This window comes from Colletotrichum truncatum, assembly GCF_014235925.2.
Source record: "Colletotrichum truncatum strain CMES1059 chromosome Unknown Contig_0009, whole genome shotgun sequence".
Taxonomy (NCBI): Eukaryota; Fungi; Ascomycota; class Sordariomycetes; order Glomerellales; family Glomerellaceae; genus Colletotrichum; species Colletotrichum truncatum.
In genome coordinates, this window is record NW_027222406.1 from 2,160,414 (window position 1) to 2,181,812 (window position 21,399).

At 46.5% G+C, this 21,399-nt stretch overlaps 6 protein-coding genes across 6 annotated transcripts; 3 read left to right on the forward strand and 3 right to left on the reverse strand.

Moving 5' to 3' along the window:
• Positions 1–623: 623 nt before the first annotated feature.
• Positions 624–3,113, forward strand: CTRU02_213116 (uncharacterized protein; the record flags this gene model as incomplete). Its single annotated transcript, XM_036721681.1, has 4 exons — positions 624–851; positions 916–1,715; positions 1,781–2,256; positions 2,311–3,113. The coding sequence occupies 4 exons, from the start codon at positions 624–626 to the stop codon at positions 3,111–3,113; spliced, it is 2,307 nt and encodes a 768-aa protein (XP_036586850.1).
• Positions 3,114–3,631: 518 nt separating this feature from the next.
• On the reverse strand, positions 3,632–4,543 carry CTRU02_213117 (uncharacterized protein; the record flags this gene model as incomplete). Its single annotated transcript, XM_036721682.1, has 1 exon — positions 3,632–4,543. The coding sequence occupies one exon, from the start codon at positions 4,541–4,543 to the stop codon at positions 3,632–3,634; it is 912 nt and encodes a 303-aa protein (XP_036586851.1).
• A 1,291-nt stretch (positions 4,544–5,834) lies between these two features.
• Positions 5,835–6,827, forward strand: CTRU02_213118 (short-chain dehydrogenase reductase family; the record flags this gene model as incomplete). The annotated part of the gene is made up of 1 exon (XM_036721683.1): positions 5,835–6,827. The coding sequence occupies one exon, from the start codon at positions 5,835–5,837 to the stop codon at positions 6,825–6,827; it is 993 nt and encodes a 330-aa protein (XP_036586852.1).
• Positions 6,828–7,398: 571 nt separating this feature from the next.
• On the reverse strand, positions 7,399–9,074 carry CTRU02_213119 (glycoside hydrolase; the record flags this gene model as incomplete). The annotated part of the gene is made up of 3 exons (XM_036721684.1): positions 7,399–7,737; positions 7,793–8,539; positions 8,592–9,074. The coding sequence occupies 3 exons, from the start codon at positions 9,072–9,074 to the stop codon at positions 7,399–7,401; spliced, it is 1,569 nt and encodes a 522-aa protein (XP_036586853.1).
• A 2,358-nt stretch (positions 9,075–11,432) lies between these two features.
• Positions 11,433–11,906, reverse strand: CTRU02_213120 (uncharacterized protein; the record flags this gene model as incomplete). Its single annotated transcript, XM_070205975.1, has 5 exons — positions 11,433–11,441; positions 11,501–11,512; positions 11,575–11,679; positions 11,737–11,751; positions 11,802–11,906. 5 exons carry the CDS (start codon positions 11,904–11,906, stop codon positions 11,433–11,435), a joined length of 246 nt encoding a protein of 81 aa, XP_070060368.1.
• A 3,633-nt stretch (positions 11,907–15,539) lies between these two features.
• On the forward strand, positions 15,540–17,672 carry CTRU02_213121 (glycosyl hydrolase family 20; the record flags this gene model as incomplete). The annotated part of the gene is made up of 1 exon (XM_036721686.1): positions 15,540–17,672. One exon carries the CDS (start codon positions 15,540–15,542, stop codon positions 17,670–17,672), a length of 2,133 nt encoding a protein of 710 aa, XP_036586855.1.
• Between the last annotated feature and the right edge of the window lie 3,727 nt (positions 17,673–21,399).

Here is a 21,399-nt window from a genome sequence, read left to right on the forward strand (position 1 = left end):
TAAATGCAGTTGGGAAGCCCGCCAACAGCAAAATGTCCCCGATCAGTAAATTTTCCCTTGGAACTCTCAATCTGAGCAAGCTTGTCCCGCTAAAAAACATGCATTGGAGATATCTATATATAGAAAGCCATGTTTAAGCCCCCGAAGAAAATCAGGAACCCCAACATGATACTTTGTCCTTGTACTGTGTTGGTTCAAATGGAACAAGTACGGCCGAACCAACAAGTTCCAAATGTTTGAAATCGGCCCTGACGCCAATACCATCCGTATTGAAGTGGTCCAGTTGCTTCAAAAGATTGAGCAGAGCAAGAGACGGGCTCCACACACCGGACTTTGGGGGATGGAGGCGAAAAGTTTCATATCGTGGGAATCCATATGGGGGCTTTTTCGGGGGCAGGAATTAGACAGATTTATCGCTGCGTTGGAAGCGAGCCATTGCGACCAACACGCAGCTACTCATTTCATGAGCAAGTTTAGAAATAAATCTCAAGTAATTTTGGTATTTAAAACGTCGAGTATCGGCTAGTGATTAATCTATCAACGTAGATGAAATCATCAAACGCATGTTGTTCTCGTCCTTCAAATCATCACTACTATCTACAGAGTAACGGCTAAGCTCAAAAATGCGAGCGTCAATCTTCTGCTCCTTGTCATTGTGCTTTGTCTCTGTTATTGCACATAAAGATGGTCTTGCTTCCGGTTTAGTAGCCCGCCAGACAACAGATGCCCAAATCATTGTTGCGTATTCGTCTACGGGTCAATGCTTCGACTACTTCAAGAATGGAGACCGAGACAAGTCTCTTGCTCCTTGCAAGATATGGTGTAAGGACAAAGGGTCTGAAAATTACGGCGTATGTCATTTTGTTCCGCTAACGGTGTGCTTTCGTCCGACTAATTATGAATAACTTTGTGTAGTGCAAAGGTTCCGGTATACCGAGAGAAAAATGGGACAAGTCCCTCATTTACAAAGATGAAGCTGGAAACGAATGGGTTCCCGGAAAATGCGAATGCAATTTCGAAATCGCTGAAGAGATTTTGGGCATTGTAGTCGAAGCACTTGAGAATGTGGACAAAATCATCTGCGCCGCCATGCTGGAGTCCTTCAACACCATCTTACAAGTCGGCATCACTGCAGTCGTGCCTGGGGCACCTGCTGTGAGGGCTGCAGTGACTGGGGCCAAGACTTTCCTCGAAAACGGCTTGGATGCCGCCTCCTTTTTCGGTAATTGGGTTGGCAAAGCTTGTGACGTGCCGTCTTGGGACTTTGATCTTTTCGCAGTCTTCAACCCGCTCACCAATGCACCCGACTCAATAGGCAAATCCAAAGGCTGCTTGAAGAAGAATAAGAGCAACTGCAAAAGAATGGAGCCCAAACCAGATCCTCAGCCATCATCTAAGCCAGATCCTGAACCGTCGCCGAAGCCAGATCCCCAGCCAACGAACAAAGCTGCTGCCACTGAAAGTCTTGAAGGGACCGCTCAAACACTGTCACCAGTAGCAACATCAGCTGTATCATCAGCATCTGCCTGTAAGATCGGAAGGCGTGCGAATGACGATGACTCACAAATATTTGGAGAACCGGAGACATCAACTGAGGACTGCGGCCAGGGCAAGACAATTCATATCACAAGCACATCTAAAAACATGGGGTTTTATGAGCAAGAGGTGCCAATGACTTGTTCAAAGCAGTGGACCCAAGCATGTTACCACTACAGGTAAGTCTTGTCCGTGCCTTTTCAACCACCATCGTGAGATCACAGCTTTGACAGTATCGTTTCAGGTCAGTCATGAGTGTACACACCAATACGCCCGACATGGTGCGATGGACTTGTGGCGCAACAGGGGGAACAAGCCAAACCGGTAAAGCAACCGACAAGTGGGGCTCTATAGGGATCGGGCGAATAGTTAGAAATGCTCAGCATTGGTTTCCTTGGGTCAACGGTTTCGTTGCGCGGACAACCTTGGGAGACCCAAACGACAAGACCCCAAAATTCAAAGGCTGCGAGAGAGACGAGTGGCCACCGAGATACTTTTGGCCAGGCGATACGAAAGCAAATAAGAAAAAGCTGGTGCAAAGAATTCGGCTTATTGAGTGGCATGAGAATGGGGGTGCTGGTTCAATGTTCAAGGGGTTTTGCCACAACAACAACGCCTCATACCTAAAGGCAGATCAAAAACTATATCTCCAGAGGGAATATGTCAGAACAATCGGTCAGGCTAGGGTCGAACCACCAGATGCGAAACAAAACCCACCGAGTAAGTAACACGAAAGAAAGTAACCCTCTGACCGAAGCTAAGTTGATCTTGTAGCCATTGTAAGCCACGTATCTATCGATACCATGCGAGCAGTATTCACAATCAAGGATTGGGACGGCCTTCCAGAAGAAAAAGACGGTGCGCCCAAATGGGATGGTTTGAAGGAAAACAAGTGCTGGCCGAGCCTATTGGCCCCCGAAGACCCTGGGTTTGCGTTACTTACAAACGACGAATTTTACCAGCAGGGACAGCACCCAGAGTTAGCTCATCATACCCCAGGGTACCGAGGCCTTCCGGATCTAAGGGTATTGAAGAAGGTGCTGGAGGACCTGAACGATGAGCCGCCTTGGCCATACAGCAGCATCGACATCGACACCTTCAATAAGAGGGCATTTGACGCCAGAATGATTCCTGACGAGTACAGAGGAGTGTTGCCGGGAATCCCAGCACCTCCTAACGCCGTTCAATCCTCCGACGCCGTCCAGTCATCCGGCGCCGTTCAGCCATCAGATCAAGCTCAGTCTTCTAACGCTGTTCAATCCTCCAAGCCGCTTGTTGTACCCCACGTTGTGAGGCGAAATGTAACCGAGTTCACGGAAGATGACTCGGATGACTTTGAGTGGGCCGATCTTGATGTGGACGTGGATGATTTCAATGATCAAGAACTGGATCTCTGGATTGAAAAATACACAGAATTGGTCAAGAGGCGCATCGCTCGTGGGTCCGGTCGGACCTCGCCTCAGGTCGCCATAGCCCAACCAACACCTGTTGTCAACATTCGGACATTGACAACAATGGCTGTGGAGGCCTCGAGGCTCACTCCAGAAATGCCAAAGGCCACTCAAAGCCTCGGCTAAACCGACCACGTTCGTTGTAATGCTGGGAAGGAGTAAAGAGAGCATCGATAATCCCAGTGCGGAGTCTCTAATGCTACCTAATGTGGACTTGTCGAGGGTGTATTGTTGCAACATGAGGTGGTCGCTGGCTGTACTGCGTTCTTATTTGACGGGTATTGCTTTGCTTTGCAAGTTTGTTGGCATATTTACAATGTAGCCACCATAAGGAAGAATTAAAATTGAAAAGAGAGAATCCAATCGGGCAAAGTATTTTGCCCGATTTCACTAAATTTCAAGAGAAAAGTAAATAGAATTCAGTCAAGACCCTTATGGCAGCCTCGCACAGAGGTCACGAAGATGATCATGTGTGTACGGAAAATGGATGAGTATTGCCATACGAAGCCGCAAAAAGTTACAAAGGAGAACGACCTTTCAATCCTGTAACTTGTCAAAGACAATGTGCATTAGAGTGACAAGTTTCTACGACAACTTTATTAAATGAAGTCTCTGGTGTACTTGGTAGTCTAGGTAGTTCACACTTAAGATAAGTCGTGAGACAACCGTCCGAAAAGGATCGTGCCAATGTTGTTGCCGTTGGTGTGCACAACATACTCCTTCTCGTCAATCACCTGATCCCAATTGTCTCTGATGGTTTCAACCATCCACTCATTCCGACGCAGTCCCTGGAAGCCTTTGGTCTCCGCCAACAAAATGCGAGATACAATCCTACCCTGGGCGCCGAAAACCTCTCCATTAACCTTGCAATCTTCATGCGTGAGCCATACGACAGGGGGAGCCGGCTCCGCGACTGGCAGAGCTTTCTTCATCAGCTCCCGCATCTCATCGTTGGGCAGGTTCTTGTCAACTGCTTCGGTAAAAGCAGTTGTGGCCACAGCGTTGACATGGATATTGTATGCCTCTCCTTCAACGGCGAGTGTTTTGGCTAAACCAACAACAGCAAGTTTGGCAGCAGCATATAAAGAAGTGCCAGGCATGCCAAATACAGAATGAGAGGTTATCATCAAGACTCGACCATATTTCTGCTTCTGCATGTGCGGCCAAGCCGCACGTGTTAGGTTGTATGAACCCTCAACGTGAATAGCAAGCAGGTCTCGCAACGAAGCAGAAGTAGTCTGCTCAAATGGCATTGCCTCATAGACACCGGCGTTATTGATGATGATGTCGATCCTCCCAAAAGCATCAATAGCCTTATCCACCAAGGCTTTTGCTACGCTTTCGTCTGAGACGCTACCAACGCAGGCGACTGCTTTGCCTCCGGCATTGACGATGTCGTTTACAGTTGCCTGAGTCGTATGAGGAGTAGTACTGTTGACAACCACGGAAGCTCCCAGAGCACCGAGAAGAAGGGCGTATTGACGTCCCAGGCCGCGACCAGAGCCAGTGACAATAGCCACGCGATCATTGAATCGGATTGAGTTAGAAGTAGGCATAGTGATACAGGTAGGTAAGGTAGTGTTCAATTTGCAAAATGTGCGATTGATTCCAAGAGCGAGTAGATATTGTAGGTGAATGATGAAAGTTGTTGTTGATGGCGAATAAGACAAATAGATCAAACACATAAATATTCAGTTAGAATTTGAGACTCTTTATAATTCTATTTAAGATGATGCTTCTAGCACTTTGATAGTCTGTATGAAAACTCCGTACTATTGTAAGGGCGTTCAGGCAAATCAAATTGGTCCTTTCACTTCTGAGTGAAGGCTATTTCGGGAGCGGATTCACAAAGTGAACGTTTCCCCGTAGACAAGGTATCACCCATACAAGAGCCGTAATGTATTTGGTTACCGGTGTTGTAAAGGCCTTGCTACATCACGAATTTTTGCGGACTTTCCTTGTTGGGACAAAATTCTGCGGACTTTCAATTGAGGAAAGTCTGCCCGGCGGATTTCCTTTGTCTTTACAGGCCTAAGCATGCTCCCAAGTTGGTGGCTCCAGGCCGTGCGCAAACCTAGATTGATACAGCTGGTTCACTTTGGAGCTGGCCCCTCAAAGACAAATGCTGGACTACTCCGTTATGCTTCTGCATTTGCGAGCACATGGGTACCTGCAATCTTCACTTCAAAGCACATTTATAGCGCCCAAGAATAATGGAGTAGTTGTTTGCCAACTTGTCCATTGAGCATTGCACAGCTCCGTAGATCCTGACATAACCTTAGTTTAGTGTAAAGAGATATACCAATAAGAATAGCAGCCGCAGTCAGAAGAGCACCCAATATATTCGGGTCTTCTGATATGACAGTGTGCCTGTTCAGAGTATATCCGCCAGTACGACTTGGAAGATTTGGCATTGGTACTGCTTTTGGCATTAAGAAAGCTTACACGGATTCGTGGTTGGTCTTGGGAAAACAAACAAAGTTAATTAAGACTCAGACTCTCCCTGAGACCCACGGCCAATAAATCCGTTAACTCCATATCGCTTGCTTGCGGAGTGGGCTCAAACAAGCGCAACGGAGACGTCGCTAGTTAAATTCAACCGTTATGCATTGAAAGTCTCCGAGGACGGCTTGATTTTGTCCCGACATCTGGCGGGACTGAATGGATCCTAATTCTATCATGTTCATAGGGTTTTGATCGTAGGTACTTACAAAACACTCGCATGGACCTTTATAGATAAATACAAGTGCCTTTGCCTGCATTCTGGGACTTTCTCTTCATCACATTCAATTCATTTGAAAATCAAAACATTTTGCATCTTTACAATCACTTTGTGTCCATATCACCATGGCGCCCACTTGCGATTCCAACACCAAAGCCAGCGAGCTTGTGGAGTACTACGCTCCTCGTATCGTGGGAAAGACCATCCTCATTACGGGCCCCTCACCTGGAAGCCTTGGGGAGAGCTTCGTCAAACATGTCGCAGCTGGGAAACCATCCACCTTGATTTTGGCCGGTCGTTCGGTCTCCAAGATGCAGCCTGTCTGCGATGATCTGAGATCTACACACCCCGACATCAATGTAAAGCTTCTATCAATGGATCTTATGTCGTTCGAAAGCGTCCGACAAGCCGCTAAAGCGGTGATGTCTTGGCCTGATGTGCCTCATATCGACCTTTTGGTTAACAACGCTGGCATCATGGCCGTACCCTACAAGTTGACCGAGGATGGCTTCGAAAGCCAATTCCAAACCAACCATCTCAGCCACTTTTTGTTCACCAACCTAATTATGAACAAGATACTGTCCTCTAAGGCTCCTCGAGTTGTGTTTGTTTCCAGCGGCGTACATCGCGTCGGCAACATTCGCTGGACAGATTATAACTTCAATGGTGGTAAAAACTACCAACGCTGGTTAGGGTATGGCCAGTCAAAGACAGCCAACGCACTGACAGCTCTCGCAATCGCCAAAAGGCTGGGGAGCAAGGGCCTCTTATGCTTCGGCATGTGTCCTGGAGTCAGTTACACGAATCTTGCAGCACACGGGTTGGAAGACCAAGCCGCCTTCTCAGCAGATCTCACAGAAATGGACAACATTTATGGGAACAAGTGGTTATTTGGCATGCAAGATATGCAATTCAAAACTCTGGACCAGGGAGCTGCAACCCATGTTTTCGCTTCATTTGATACCACTATCAACGACCATAATGGTGTGTTCTTGTCTGATTGCCACATTGCGGACCCAGACTTGGAAGAGGTTTACTCATGGGCAACAAGCGAGGTTGATGCGGATAGGCTATGGAAGCTCAGTGAGAAGCTGGTTGGTCAAGAGTTCAATTATTAGAGATAGGTGCATCATCGAGTAGCTGTGTACGCGGGAAATTGAGTTGTGTATTGCTTGTCAAGTTTGACGAAGCATAGATGGAATCTTTACTCTTGACTAAGACAAGTAGTTAACAGATTTATTCCTTTCACCAGGAAGCCTTGCATACGTGAAACATAACCGAGATTCTAGCGCTCAATCTTTGCTTCAAACTCACAATGTTTGAGACTATCCCGATCATATTCTAAGTCCACGTTCTCGGCCAGGTCTTCTTGTGCAGACTTTGAGAAGATAAGATGAAGTTTAGACTAGCAATGATGGATGTCGAAAGGATGCGTGAAAGATGCCATTGACAACCATCACTACCATCACTTAGCCCACGGATGCCAGCCAAGTATGATCCAGCGTTTTCCATAGTAATGTAGCTGTGAAGCAAAAAGCAAAAGAGTTAATCTTAGGATCTGGGTTAGATTGATTTTTGAATGTACAAAGTAGTAATTACAGGTGAGAAGGGAAAATATTATGGTCCAAATAAAATGGCACTAGTGTCTAGAGAAGCCGTAATTGTATGACTTGGTGCTGTGGTGGAGACTTAGGGTGTTCCCTCCGAACAAGACCAACAAGTAGTTGAGTTGGCGATGTTGCAAGAGGCATCGAAAATCGCCTTTTGTGGATAAGGGCAGAGTACCTGCTGTTGCGTCGTATTATCAGACCTCGTCACGACGACAGGAGAAGACTGCGGTTCCGTTCCGTTCTCAACCCAGGCTCTGAGCTGTGAGAAGATTGCCTCCGGTTGGCCGCCATTACCCCCCCAGCAGTGTCCAAGCCCAGGCACGCGGTAGTATTTATAAAAGGATGTGACGTTGCCCACGAAGTCAGCCACCTTGTTATAGTAACGTAGAGTACCTCCGGGCGAAATGCTCTGGTCCGCCTGCGCATTGTTAGTATAACCGAGATGTCGAGCATCAAGAATCGCGGGTACTCACAAGTCCGTGGTATGTCATGAGTTTACCACCAGCGTCCCGGAAGTCTCGCAAATCCACCTCGTCAGTCTCGAGGTTTGACGCGAAGACCAACTTGACTGCTCGGTAAATGGTGTCAAAAGTTCTATCCGTAATGTTCGGCAATGTAGCATTGGCATCTTTGGCGACAAAGGCTTGCCAAGCGAAGAGAATGTTTGGAAGGCCGGCGCTCGTGCAGACTTCACCACTGCAGCTCGTCGGGGCGATTGTTGGTAGATCGCTGCCAATCTCATAGCCGTCATACATGAATCTTCCATTAGAGAAGCGAGGTCCAGTCCAGGACGCGTTGGCCACTGAGGCAGCAGCCTGGCTGATGGTGAGCGTTGAGTTGGAGCTGGAGCATCTGAACGATTCCCCGACATGTTCGAAAACATTAAACTTCTCTCGGCAAGCTTCGGGATCGCTGATAAGCCCATCCTTTACGCCATCCAACTCGTCGCAAGCGTGAATAGCAAGCGAGGTAATTTCATTCAGCTCACAGTCGCGGGGGAATTGCTGCGTCTTCTCCATGTAGAAGCTGGGCCAGATGGAGTTGATGTAGAACTCCGCCCAGTTAATTGCGGGCGCAGCAGACATGATGCCGTCGTAAATATCCTCGTACTGCTGCGCAACCTTAAGGCCTTGACGACCACCTTGGGAGCAACCGTTCCAGTAGGAGTACTCGGGCTCTTTGCCGTAGAAGGCTGCGATCAACTGTTTTGCAATAATGGCCTGGCAGAAAAACGAATTAGCATAAGTGGTTAGCGACACTGACCTTACTTACCTCGTCTTTGAGAGCAACCTGTCCAAAGTTTTGCAACGAAGTCGTATCGAGGTTTCCGGGGCTGGTCAACAACCAATCGATCGGACTTTGAGTAGTGGGAATGCCGGCATCGGTAGTGACCGTCGCGTAACCGCCTGCCACGGCGTTGATCATGGCTGAATAGCTCAGAATGAAGCGGCCAGGTGTCCAGCCACCTCCACCGACAGATTGCAATCTCCCATTATAATTTTCCTCCGTCGGAAGCCATGCCTCAACGTTCAGCGTATCGTTCTGACCGGTGTGCGTGTAGGTGACAGTGACGTTGCAAAACGTGGCATTCTGAACATCCAGAGCTGGCTGCGAATACGTCCATCCTTTCGGAACGTTGAAGGAATAATTGGTAACAATATTTGCCTCCCAAGATAGAAACTCGGCCCCTAGAATAGTTGTCGCGGCAAACGTCGTAGTCGCGCAACGACTTGCATTCGTAGGTGAAAAGACCATTGTTGCTGATTGAGGCGACATCGGCAGTTGAGTCCTACATGATTGACACTGGAAATGGGATTTCAAAGGGATATAAGTACTCAAAATAGAAAATGGGACTTGTAAAATTTTCATGATGACGACAATGCGTAAGGAAACGTTGTCGCGAGCTGGAGAAAATTCGATGTTGACTTACACGCCAGTTGTTGCGGTCCTTTCCCAATTTGGTGAGAGTTGTGGACACAGAACAAAAGCCGTATTCGATACGACGGGAAACCCCACTCAGCACAGTCAGGGCAGACTGACCAAATTACTCACAAAAGCCTCGATATTACTTGTAGTACTGCTTTCACGGCATGTCATTGCCGGGCAATGGCATTTGAGTATGGCTCGGCATAAAACCAATCAAATATAAGGTCCACCGCTCCTATATTTTGACGTCAGACAGTTATTTACTTGCCGAGGTTGGATCAAAGATGGGAGTCGGAGTCCTGCGCTCATGTTGACATTCTCTTCTTTGCACATGATTGTAAAATGCTAGATGAAAAAAATACAAAACATGAGTTCATGGACGAAATAGAGGTTTCCTAGTCAGGTACTTGAGACTAAGAATACGATGAACTAAAACAAGCTGGATTGATGAGCATTTTTGGATACTTACAGTTGGAATAGCTTTCGAAGTGGCATCGAATGTATGTTGCAGAGTGCCAATGGGTCTAGAGGGATTAATTCAGCAATAAAAAAAAAAAAACGTAAAAGAATCTCTATGTGAAAGATATTGGCGAGGTAAACGACGAGAAAATTCATCATGAAGCCTTAAACTAAGGATCCGTCGATATTCGAGACTCTTGGTGGCTTGGTGGCAGCTTTTGCCGGACTTTTACGTTTGTTCTTAGATGTAGACCAACCAGCAAAACCAGCCCCTGAAGAATTTAACTTGTCCTAAATGGAAAGAAAGAAATGAGAGAACAGAAGTGACAACATTCGTGTCTAGCCTTGTTCATCGTAGTAACCCATGCTTTGGTGGTCTGTAGATTGATTTGCGTAAATAATGCATGATGTTTTCATTTCAGTTCACTCCGACAACTTTGATGCATGCTAAAAGTTGCAGTAATCAGAGAATAACTTATAGAAAGTATATAGCAACCCAAACTTACAGCCAACATCATACGTCTCACGATGATACCTGGAGGCTTAAATACTAGGTAGCCCTGGTTGAATCCAAGAAGGGTGATCTTCCAAATGAAAAAATTAGCCTGTTTAATCCGAAATCCCATTTTGACCCGGTACTTCGGAAACCTCTGCCAAAATCGCTTCGTACGCCCTTGCTGCCACCATAGCCATGCCGCGGAAACGATGTGTTTTCTGTGCACCACAGCTAATCCGAAAACCTGGCGCGATTCACTGAGTGCAAAAGTCACAATCACTGGAAGATAATAAAGACACATTTCCCAGAACTTCAGTTGATACAAATGTTCTAGCGGTTTCGAAAAGTTGGTAACTTAAACTTCAATCTAAGTGCGTTTGTCGACGGCTCGAACCGCAACCTTATTATTCCTATCTTGGGGTTCTAACCATGGTTTCCTAAACTTTGCTTCGGGAATCGAGTCAAAGCAAAAAAAAAAAAAACTAGTAACGTGCAAATTGGACTTTAAGATGATCGCGGTTACAAATCTGCCGCGCATTTCCGTCGAATAACGTTGAACGGCATTGATCATTCTCGTGACTACATACGACTCCGCAGTCGTAAGGCGATTACTGCCGAACCAAAAGTTCAGTGATGGCCGGGATTACCGCTCAGTCCAATCAATAAGAAAGACTTCTTGCATTAAAATGGCTGAATGGGACTGTCGCCTTTTGTGAAGACTTTCTAGGAACTAGATGCGAATACATTCTGTGTTGTTTCTTTACCTTGTACTTCTGAAAAAGCGTTTTTGGATGCTGTTTCTGGGGTTTGCTTATTGTGGTCATACTCAGCTTCCTCTTGAGCGTTAAAAATGAATCAACAATGTCAAATTGTGTCACGTTTGATTCCAAAATACAGCAGATATTGTTGGCGGGCCGCCTGCTACCTGAGCCGGCTGCCCACCGTGGAGGGCTGTTCCAGCCCCCCACAGACCACCTGCACTCACTATTCTGAGCGTTCTCTGCCGGTTTCGCCCACAGATACACTGACAACAAGTCAACGTAGGTACCGAGCATCAGGTCAACGAACACAACAACCTCATAAAAGGGAGACAGTCATAAGATAAAATTGAGTTCGAATGGCCTCGATGATGTATGTCTTGCATTTTAGGAATGATCAATTCATATTTTGCTATATTAAAATCTATCATGATCGGGATATTCAGCTCTATACAAACGAAACGAACATGGCATTTACGGACACTAAAAATGTTAACGGATTCGAAAATAGTATTGGAGAAGAGGGTCTGCAAATCACTTACGCAGCGAACGAACTAATCAGGTGGTTGTCAGCAACTATCTCAGAAACTGTATACGGGATGAGAGTGCTACGTACTCCGCTTCCCTCGCAGGACTGAAGAACCGGGCGCCCGTTGGCATGCGGGTCAAAACAAGGTCTCTCCTCCTGGAAACTGCCGTGTTTGGAGCCTGGGCTTTCACACTACAAGACAGAGCTGTCAGTTACAGATCGATATTAACCGGATGGCGAAGCCCGTACGCAATATGTGTTGGTCTGTAAACCGTTAGTATATGTCAACCTCGCGAGATGTACGGACAGCTTACGTAGCCAGTGTAGCATGAAGCGCCCGAGGGCTTGCCCCAGCCGTGATTACACCATGCAGCATTTGAAGCTGCGACAAAGCTTAAAATGATTGATAGATACTTCATGTTGACTGCTGATGAGATTGGATTCAAGAGGATGTCTATTGGTAGCCGGAAGGTATGATTCACGCACTTATCTGCCCGGGGCATTGTATTATTTATCTTGGAATCTCCCACATGGCGAAAACCCATCCAACATAACGGGCGCCCACACCACGGACAGCGGGTGACTGAGTGCACCGATGCTGTGCTATCGCATGGGAAGCGAGATTGCCTGGGTAGCTTTGAAGGTGGCTCTTGGCAAAGTCTCCAGTCTCTCTCCCATGACAATGCCCACATCCGCCCTGGTTTGCTTTGTGACCAGTTTGACGTCGTTAACTTGAGGGGATTGGGGTTACGTAGCCACCAGATAGACCAATTGCCATCATCATACGGGAATGCCTCCGATAAGTTTCGACTAGGCTCCCAAGTAGTTATGGGTCCGGATTAATATATGCACATCCCAGTCCTTCCACCTCTCGGAATCACAGGGATGAGCCGCTAAGTCTTTGTTTTCAGGATTTAAACATACCAGGAGTAACATTTCCATAGAAAACCAATTCGAGGGCATGGCATCCTAGGTGCTGACAAAGTTGGCGAGTAGATACTATACATCGACCCGGTCATAAGCTTTGAGAGTCACCTCTATGCGAATACGTCGTATCTGCGTCTAGAAAACAAAGCTGTTGTCTCCTGTTCACTAGCACACGTTCTGCGGGAAGTTTGTTGTCGGATTAATTAGTTAAAGTTTCGCAGTAACCCACCAGATGGGCTGTTTTGTTCATGCAATAGGCTAGCTTTAAAGCCCGAGACCCACTCTTTAAGGGCCATCATTGCCTTACTTGTCCAAGTCCTGGCGCAAATCAATGCTAGTCTGTTCTGCCGACGGTAAGTCCGTTAATCGTCTATCCACAGGTATTTGCGGAAACACTGGATGCCCATGCTGGAGTTGACAACGGTGACTTGAACTAGCATACTATAACTGGGCATAAAAGATGGACTGTCGCTAATCTCGGCCGCTGCTTGATCCGATATACTTACCTTGCCGTCGTTGAACATTGCTGACGTCTTCACTTCGTGCGGGTTCCGACACCTGATGGAAATATTTAATGAACGGTGGGCGATCATGGGTTTTAACTAGTTGCCTTCTAATTTCGAAGAGTATAGCAGACTTCTTCAACGTACAACCTTGCTATTATATAAAAAAACAGTGCGCATGAACGTGAGAACAAATGGGATAGCATCTAGGATTGATAGTGGCGAAAAGTCTCAAGATATCTGGGTGTACCACCTGTCATAATTAGTTATTTTCAATATCAAACAATCATGTAAGCTTAATTACATTGTCCAAGTCGCGCTGATACAAGTTCCAGCTCGGAGACACCTTTCTCGACTGAATTGCCCAGCCTATCAATTATGTTATACGACTGGGAAACTTGCTTTCAACAGAAACCTAGAACGCTGCTGAAGGTGCATCATTCCTACGCCATTTCTTCCTAGGCCAGACGCGGAGGGACGGTATCTTGACTTTAGGTCAGCTGATGTCAAAGTATCCAGCGCTATCATTGCGCAACAAGAACTAAGCAACACAATAGGGCCTCGGGCGCTTTGTGGGCCGAAAGGCCGAGTGACTTTAAATAAAAATTTAAATATCCTGGATCACAGGTGGCATTATAGAATGATCAGCCCACAAACCATCTCTTCTGGGCAACATGGCCAAGATCCTGGTTTGGTGCCAAGGCGCCAATCAAAAAGTGATAAAGAGGAAGGGTGGATTTCGTTTTGAGTTGCAATTATCTGCTCAGAGGATACCTTGAAATAGGCCCTTCCAACTATCTTTAATGAATATCAAGTTGCGAGTACTATTTTTCTCCCTCAAAGAAGTCAGCTTTGGTAGGGCAATAAGAAGAGCAACCTTGACGGCGACACTTGTCTTGATGACTGATTGCTGGCTGATTGACGAGTAATTTACTACTGACTCAGGAGTGTGGGCCCCATATGCACCCTGAGAAGAACTTCAGGAGTGATTAATCATCACTTGTAAATGCCTTGAAGTGCCTTGATTGTCAGCTTTGGACTTATTACTGCTTAAGATGTATTTGGCGTTTACTGAGCCTGTCCCTATCATGTATATATCAGTCTTGACATACTTGCTTCCAGAGCCAAAGTCCTGGTTTGCCGTCAGAAGGCGTTGCGCAAGCCCCTCCATCCCAAAGCTGCAGTCAACCAGGAACAGTCTCAGCCCACTGATTTGCTCCCCTTCTTCCGAGTCACGTAAATCGAGACATGCATATGCTGGGTTACCAGTCCCGTAACTTTATAAGCCCCGCCTAGGGTTAACTCCCGTTATCGTCAGGGGCTATGCAGAACGTAGAAAATGGTATCACCACGGTGGTTCAAACACCATATAAATAGCTTCGTCAAAATCTTTGAAGCGACGAAAGGTATCAGACAAAAATGAATCATTACTGTTCTTTTGAACCAATGCAAAAAGGAAAGACATGAATGTCTGTAGCATAGAAAAAGTTATCAGGTTGGCTTGCTGCGGTTTCTGTGCGCGTTTGTCCGACATGACCAAATTAGATATTGAAGTTTAAACCCGAGATATCCGAAACACGCGTATAGCCATAGAACGAACTTTGCAGTGCTGAACTCTCCATCGCCATTTATCACTCTATGTAGCTTGCTCATGCTGATCAAGACTCTTGGCCAAGTACGATAGCATGCAAGGGCTTTGCAACCTTAATATTTTCAAACATTCCAATTAGCTTATTAATTCTAAACCACCGATGCGGGATGGTGATGCGTGGTCCAATGCTGTCTGGGCAACACTGATTAATGACGTTCGGCTTAAAAACGACGAAGTGCTCTATGTTCAGGGCAGCGAACACTCCTGATTTCAAAAGAGTATTCCCTTTGGTCAGTCAGTCGATGTCTTGGATACCACTTCTCAAAATGATCGGATTAGTCTATCACTTTCCAAGTTGAATTTTCAAGATCTTGTTCGACCGATGCAATTTCAGGTTGAATGAGCATAGTAGGAAGATAAAAATTATCCGTGCCGTTGGCAGACCTGTCTATTGCTGAGCCTTTCGGGCAGCCAATGTGGGATCTTCAACGCCAGGTTAGGGAATCCAGGGAGAGCGCTTAGTCACCTCCAAGACACGTGGCCCTCGATGCTCATTGACAGCAAGTCGGCTCTCACCAAAATGTAATTTTTTGTCTCATATGCCAATGTACTGAAGCTGTTTGTATTCTGCGTTAATGTTAGCATGCGTTCTCTCATTCCATAAATAACAAATGTTATGTTGATTGCAGCAATCGTTCCGTCTAGAAGCTTTCGTTGGCTCAACACAATTTATATGTAGGTGCAGAAGCCGGTCTGCTGGAAATGTCTTGAATCCCTACGCGAACAATGCCATCATACATAAATAATGGGGCATCCAGCGGTTACGTTACTCCAGCCTAAGGAGTGTTGTTACATTGAAATATCTTTGTGCGGGGTATTCTTATCTGTGTACCACTGATATGGCTAGCGGGAGACCAATTATATGGAAATAAGGGCTTGAAAGGCAGGCTATGGGCAATCACATTTATAGTTTTATCTACGTCAGGCCAAACTCAAACAAGACTGAGGCTGGCTTGCTACCGAAGTTCACCATGACTATTTGTCTGAGTACAGCATTTCTATCGCTCTCAACGTTGACTTGGGGGTTACAACTGCTTCCCCCTCCGCTGTCGACCTCCAGTTCACCCGCTGAAGCTGTATGGGATGTTGTATCCAGCCCTAACATCTACATTGATAAAAGCTTCGCCGACCTCGCCGACACGGACGGTCTGACTCTGATTCCACCCAGTGGCTATGATTTTGCCACTCTCTTTCAGAGAGACATCAGCCAGCTCACAGGCGTTAACTGGACTCTACAGCACATTGAGAACTGCTCATTTGATGCCAACCGTGGCGGTATCTTACTCGGTGCATATAACGGCAATGCGTCTTCCATTACATATGAGAACGGTAATCCCACATCCGAAGGCTATGAGCTCGTAATCTCGCCTTCCGGGGCGTTCATTGGCGGCACTGGCGCCCGTGGTATGTGGTGGGGAACAAGGTCACTTCTCCAGCTTCTACTTTCGCAGAACGGTAGTCTGTCGGTGGGACGATATGTCGACACGCCTGCATATGGATCGCGAGGCTTTATGCTTGACGCTGGACGTAAATGGTATGCGCCATCGTTTTTGAAGGAGCTATGCAGCTATGCATCTTTCTTTAAAATGAACGAGTTTCACTACCACCTCAGCGACAACTACCCGCTCAATCGTGGACAGAACGAGTCCTGGCAGGATGTTTATTCACACTTTTCTCTGCGGCCCGAGGATGAATCACTACTGCCCATTCTTCATGGCCGTGAGAATGAAACACTAACCCGGGAAGACTTTGCTGATCTTCAAAGTCATTGCGCAGCAAGAGGTGTGACAGTGATTCCAGAAATCGAAGCCCCCGGTCACTGCTTGTATTTGACCAAGTGGAAGCCAGAGCTTTCTCTCCCCAAACGTGATTTGCTTAACCTCTCACACCCGGAGACAATCCCAACGGTTAAACGCATTTGGGCAGAGTTTCTGCCATGGTTTGAAACCAAAGAAGTGCACGTTGGTGCCGACGAATACGACTCAACGTTAGCGGATGTGTATATCGGATTTGTGAACGAGATGTCGGCCTTTATCAACTCAACTACCGGCAAGCGAACTCGCATCTGGGGCACCTATGAGCCTTCGGAAAATGCCACAATTTCAAAAAATGTTGTTATCCAGCATTGGCAATACGGCCAGTCGGACCCGATCCTACTTGCTGACACAGGTTACGACATCATTAATTCGGAAGATTGGTGGGCGTACATGTCCCTCAAGAACGACCACATGCCCATTCTACCGGCCAGGTATCCGCAATTCTTTAACGAGAGTCGAGTGCTCAACTTCGCCGACGTAACAGGGTGGCAGTGGACGCCCGCGGATTTTAACCCGTTCAACAAGAGCATGCAACTGCCGAAAGAGTCGCCCTCCAACAAAGGTGCCATAATTGCGGCGTGGAACGATAACGGCCCTGATGCCTCTACCCAGCTGGAAGCCTATTACGCAATGCGACGGGGTATAGCCCTCGTCGGAGCTCGCGCATGGAGCGGCAGCCGTGGTCCTCAATTAGAGGAAGACAGCGTCTCATCTAGCATAGATTTCTTTTCGCCACTAGCGCCAGGCCAAAACTTGGATCGGGTATTACCAAAAGCCGATGCTTCAGGACCACTGTTCTCATGGACTCGTTCTTCAAAAGACCCCGAAACTGTGCATTTCGATCGGGGTAGTAAAGGCATGAATTACACTCTGGTACTGTCCGCTGCTGGACCTTTTACTCTCTCAGGTCCGGACAACACACTCTCGCTCGACAGTAATGGCAGCTTAGTCTTCAACGCTGACGGTTATGTGTATCCCCTACGCAATGTAAGCGAGAACGACGCACAGCAACTTGATCTAGGACATCCAGGACGAATTTGGGTCAATGTATCCACCTCTACGCACGAACCAGTGAGAGTAACAACGCTACCGGCCAACATTACTATTAAGACAGATGTGCTACATGGTAGTATTGTCTGGGTTAATGAGCAATTTGCAGGGCGATTTGAAGTGTTTGTGTACGGGGGCCGTAACACTCAGTTCAGCTGGAGCCAAATGGCCTTTGTTGCACCTCTTGAGGAAGTTACAGGGTCGGGGCTACAGAGTTTGGTTGTTGAGAACTTATAGATCTTGACTACACTTTCATTTATCAAAAGCTTCTGTACAGAAAGCCTCGCAGCAGGATTAATGGGAGAAAGTTTCGTAGGGTGTTAGTCACCATAAATATGCCCTGGATAAAAAACATCGTTCATGGGCTAATAGTTTCAACTAATGCTGCGTACTATAGTAGAACTGCGATTCCAATTCAGGTGTCTGAAGCATGTCTTCGTCGAGCTGACAGCCCTATCTGTACGCCTTGTACAAGAGGCGTCCAACGCAGAACGAGAATACGAATGTAGGAGCATAACTCCAGGTTTTCCTACGAAACGAATTCGTAGATAAGGCTGCCTATTCTTTTGGTGGCATTTCCAAGAGCCTCTTCGACATCGAGAAGGGAGCAGTGACGAGGGCTAAAAAACGCCACGGCACGTTTGTTTGATTCAATTATGCCAGCTCGGAGTGCATTTGCGCAGTACTTTCCGATGACTTTGATGCTCGTTTGCCGTTTACATCACCACTTTGATTTCTATTTTGGAAGTGCTTGCGGCAGAAGCGAAATATGGGGTATTCGATGTCCTGGTGTGGAAACTTAAACCCACCTTGACTTCTGATGTGATGGCGTGTTGGGTTTTAACAAGAAGGAGATAAAAACCACGATAACCCAGTTGGATGAAAACACATAAGGTGCGGCTGGAAAGAGGGACCAGAAACCATTCTGACATGAGTACAATAAAAAAAAGAAAAGATTTCAGAGCCATTGATGATTGTAGTTGTGCCACTCTTTTTGATCGAAATTCAGGTGTCAAGACCCTTAGCAATAATATGACCAGGAAACGCTCCTCAGGTTCGGCTGCTTCGCACATGACGTGGCACGAGGGGACTTGTACCCTCTCACGACGGTCTTTCCACTTCAAGTTCCTGCTTTTCCAGTCACTGATCTATCTCAGACCTTGGCAACAGCAAACTTGCAGTTTGTCAACGCTATGTCAGAACATGCAGTTTTGATGCCAATTTATCTAAAACCCAATTTCACGATGCAACAAATCTCTATCCTGCCATTCTAGCTTCTGCCATACCTACAAAGCGCCCTTATTTTCGACAATCTCATTATACCCAATCGCGGCTCATGCAAAAGCTATTAGTAAATAAAAGTCCCGCATCGTAACAAGGTAGAATGAGAAGGAAGAATTCATTGATAGCGGCTGATAGGTGTCTGCTGTTCTCGTTCATGTCCTGCTCGCTGGCCGAGGCCGGGTAGCGCGGAAGAAAAGTCATTTAGTGGCGTGTCCTGCTTGGTATAGGAACGGAATCCCCGCCCTCAGAGGACGTCTTTATGAATACATGAGCCGACAATCTTCTTCTTAGTCTCAATGAGTGGTTGAGACAAGGTGGCCGAATGCCGGGACTGATCCCTGTTCTCTCCCCGTTTTGTTAAAGTTTAGGATGCGGAAGAAAGGCCGTATTTAATACGAGAGGAAACCCTACTTAGCGCAACCAAGGGGTTGTCATGAGCTAAAACAGATTGACCCAATGAACGAAGTTACGCTGTACTCGTAATTTCAAGTGACGCTGCCAAGAACGCTATCCTCGATGCTCAGCTAAAAGTAAAGAAAGGCCGAGGTTATCGCGAACTTCCTAGGTGGCGTTGAATGTCATCAGGAGGGTGTCAATGCACTAGGGTTCCCGGAGCCGCACAGACGGCGCATCCAGAGCGTGAGTGAACAAGTTGGGTTCCCTCGCTATCGGAAGGATGATTACTTGTTTTATCTTCCGAATGAAAGGAATCCGGGTACTAGCGTACAATACTTTTAATTTTCTTGCTCATCACATGTTTCCTGTTAAGTAATACAACCCTAGTTACGCCACGACCCTGAACGTGGTTGAAATTCCCTAAAGATGTCCCTCGTGGGATTCCCGTGTTGATGTACGCCACCACGGAACCAAGTTCTCACGGTAGATTCACTGGAGTCTTAAGCTATACCGACAGCAACTTTGAAGCAGGAAGCTTACCAATGTTACAGTATCGCGGTTCTAATTCCAGATACGACTAAGTCAGGTAATCAAAGTCATGATTCGAGCCGATCTACCACAGCGATATAAAGACTCTTTAGTCTGACGTTACCAAGGGTTTTCTAAAACTCTTTTTGATTGAAAATAGCGCAGACAGAGGGTGCACTTTCCTAAAACCAAAATATAAAGAAATAACCAAATAGGAAATTATACCAAAGAGGAAAGGCGAGAAAACCTTATTCTAAAGTCAGGGGCTTAGCTTCAAGTACAAGGTCAATGGTACAAGACCACAGTTGGTAAGGCCTCTTTACCCATACGCTGCCGCTATGCCGTTAACATCCTACGCGATTGGCTATTGTGTACCTATATAATATCATACAGGGGACAGTGACAATTTCATTTCATTATGCCCCTTTATCAAGGAAGCTTTTACTCTGTGGATCAGTAGCCTTGACACTCTTGTAACGGATGCTGAAGGCAGGGACCAGCATAGTCCTCAGCTACTGCACGCTTTAATTAGCTGCTTTACTGAAAGGGCAGCATACGACGTAAGCGCAACAACCGGTCTTAGCCAATCCTTTTATGAATGATTACATTCTCCATGCCGTATCAACCAGTCTAGCTATATATAAATTCAACCTTGTCCATCTCGCTGTTTGTTGTCTGAGCAGGAACACAACTCAACTTTTCGTCCAAGTCAGCTCCTGCATTTCTACCCGTGTCTTCTCCCGGTATCTTTCATAAACCTACCCCATAGTGTTTTACATCTCCTACAAAAGTCACCATGCAACTGCGTATTTTCATTCTTGTTGCCGCACACATTGCTGCAACCGTTGCCCAAGGCACATGCTACTGTATTTGCGGAGGGGATGCTTTAAACGCCGAGTGCGCCGCCCTCCCGCAACCAGCTGGCAAAACGTGCCCGGAGGTGTGCCGTGCTGGCGGAAGGTGCCCGAATGCTATCGTCTGTGGAAAAAAATAAGGTTCTACAAGAAACGGTAAGGTTGTCATGATACTGTTCTAGACCTCTATATCGCTAACAGGGACTCAGAAGGTATCAACATACTAGTTTGACAGGATACCTGTACGAGTGGATGAGCTCACACGAAGGAACTCTGATGGTTCAGTAGTGGCTGTATACTTTGAAAGTTTGGTAGGATGGGAAGGTGAAGAAGAATGGATAGATAAAACCGTTGGGCTGTCTATTGCACGGATGACTACGTGATTGCACTACCTAACCTTTGCAGGAGTTAGGAGACAGTTCGTGGCTGGTTGCCAAACGTTCTTCTCGTGGGGCAGTGATACGACAGTCTCACTTTGTTACATACGCCTAGGGCAGTTCGAGCTCGTATTCATTTTTGAGTTTACCTTTTTGCCTTACTTTAACAACATCGTTGCTACCACTAGGATTTATCGTTTGTCATTCATTTGCAGTAAGCTTCTCGTACGTGAATTCCTTGTAGAAACACCAGTCTGATACATGGCTTGGAGAAAGTATGTAACAATGTTTCAGTAATGTAGACTCTCGTGAACGAATAGCCTTGTGCAGGTTGTGCATGACAGAATCGTAGTCAAGCTCAATGGTAGGGCAACAAGTCATTTTTCAAGACCGTTGTATACAACGGTCAAACTAGGTAACCTGAATGTATTACAAGTTCTAGTTTCTATACACGCTTCTTATCGAAACATCGTACACTCTATAATCCAACTCTCTAGTCTAGACATAACCACCACCTAAACATAC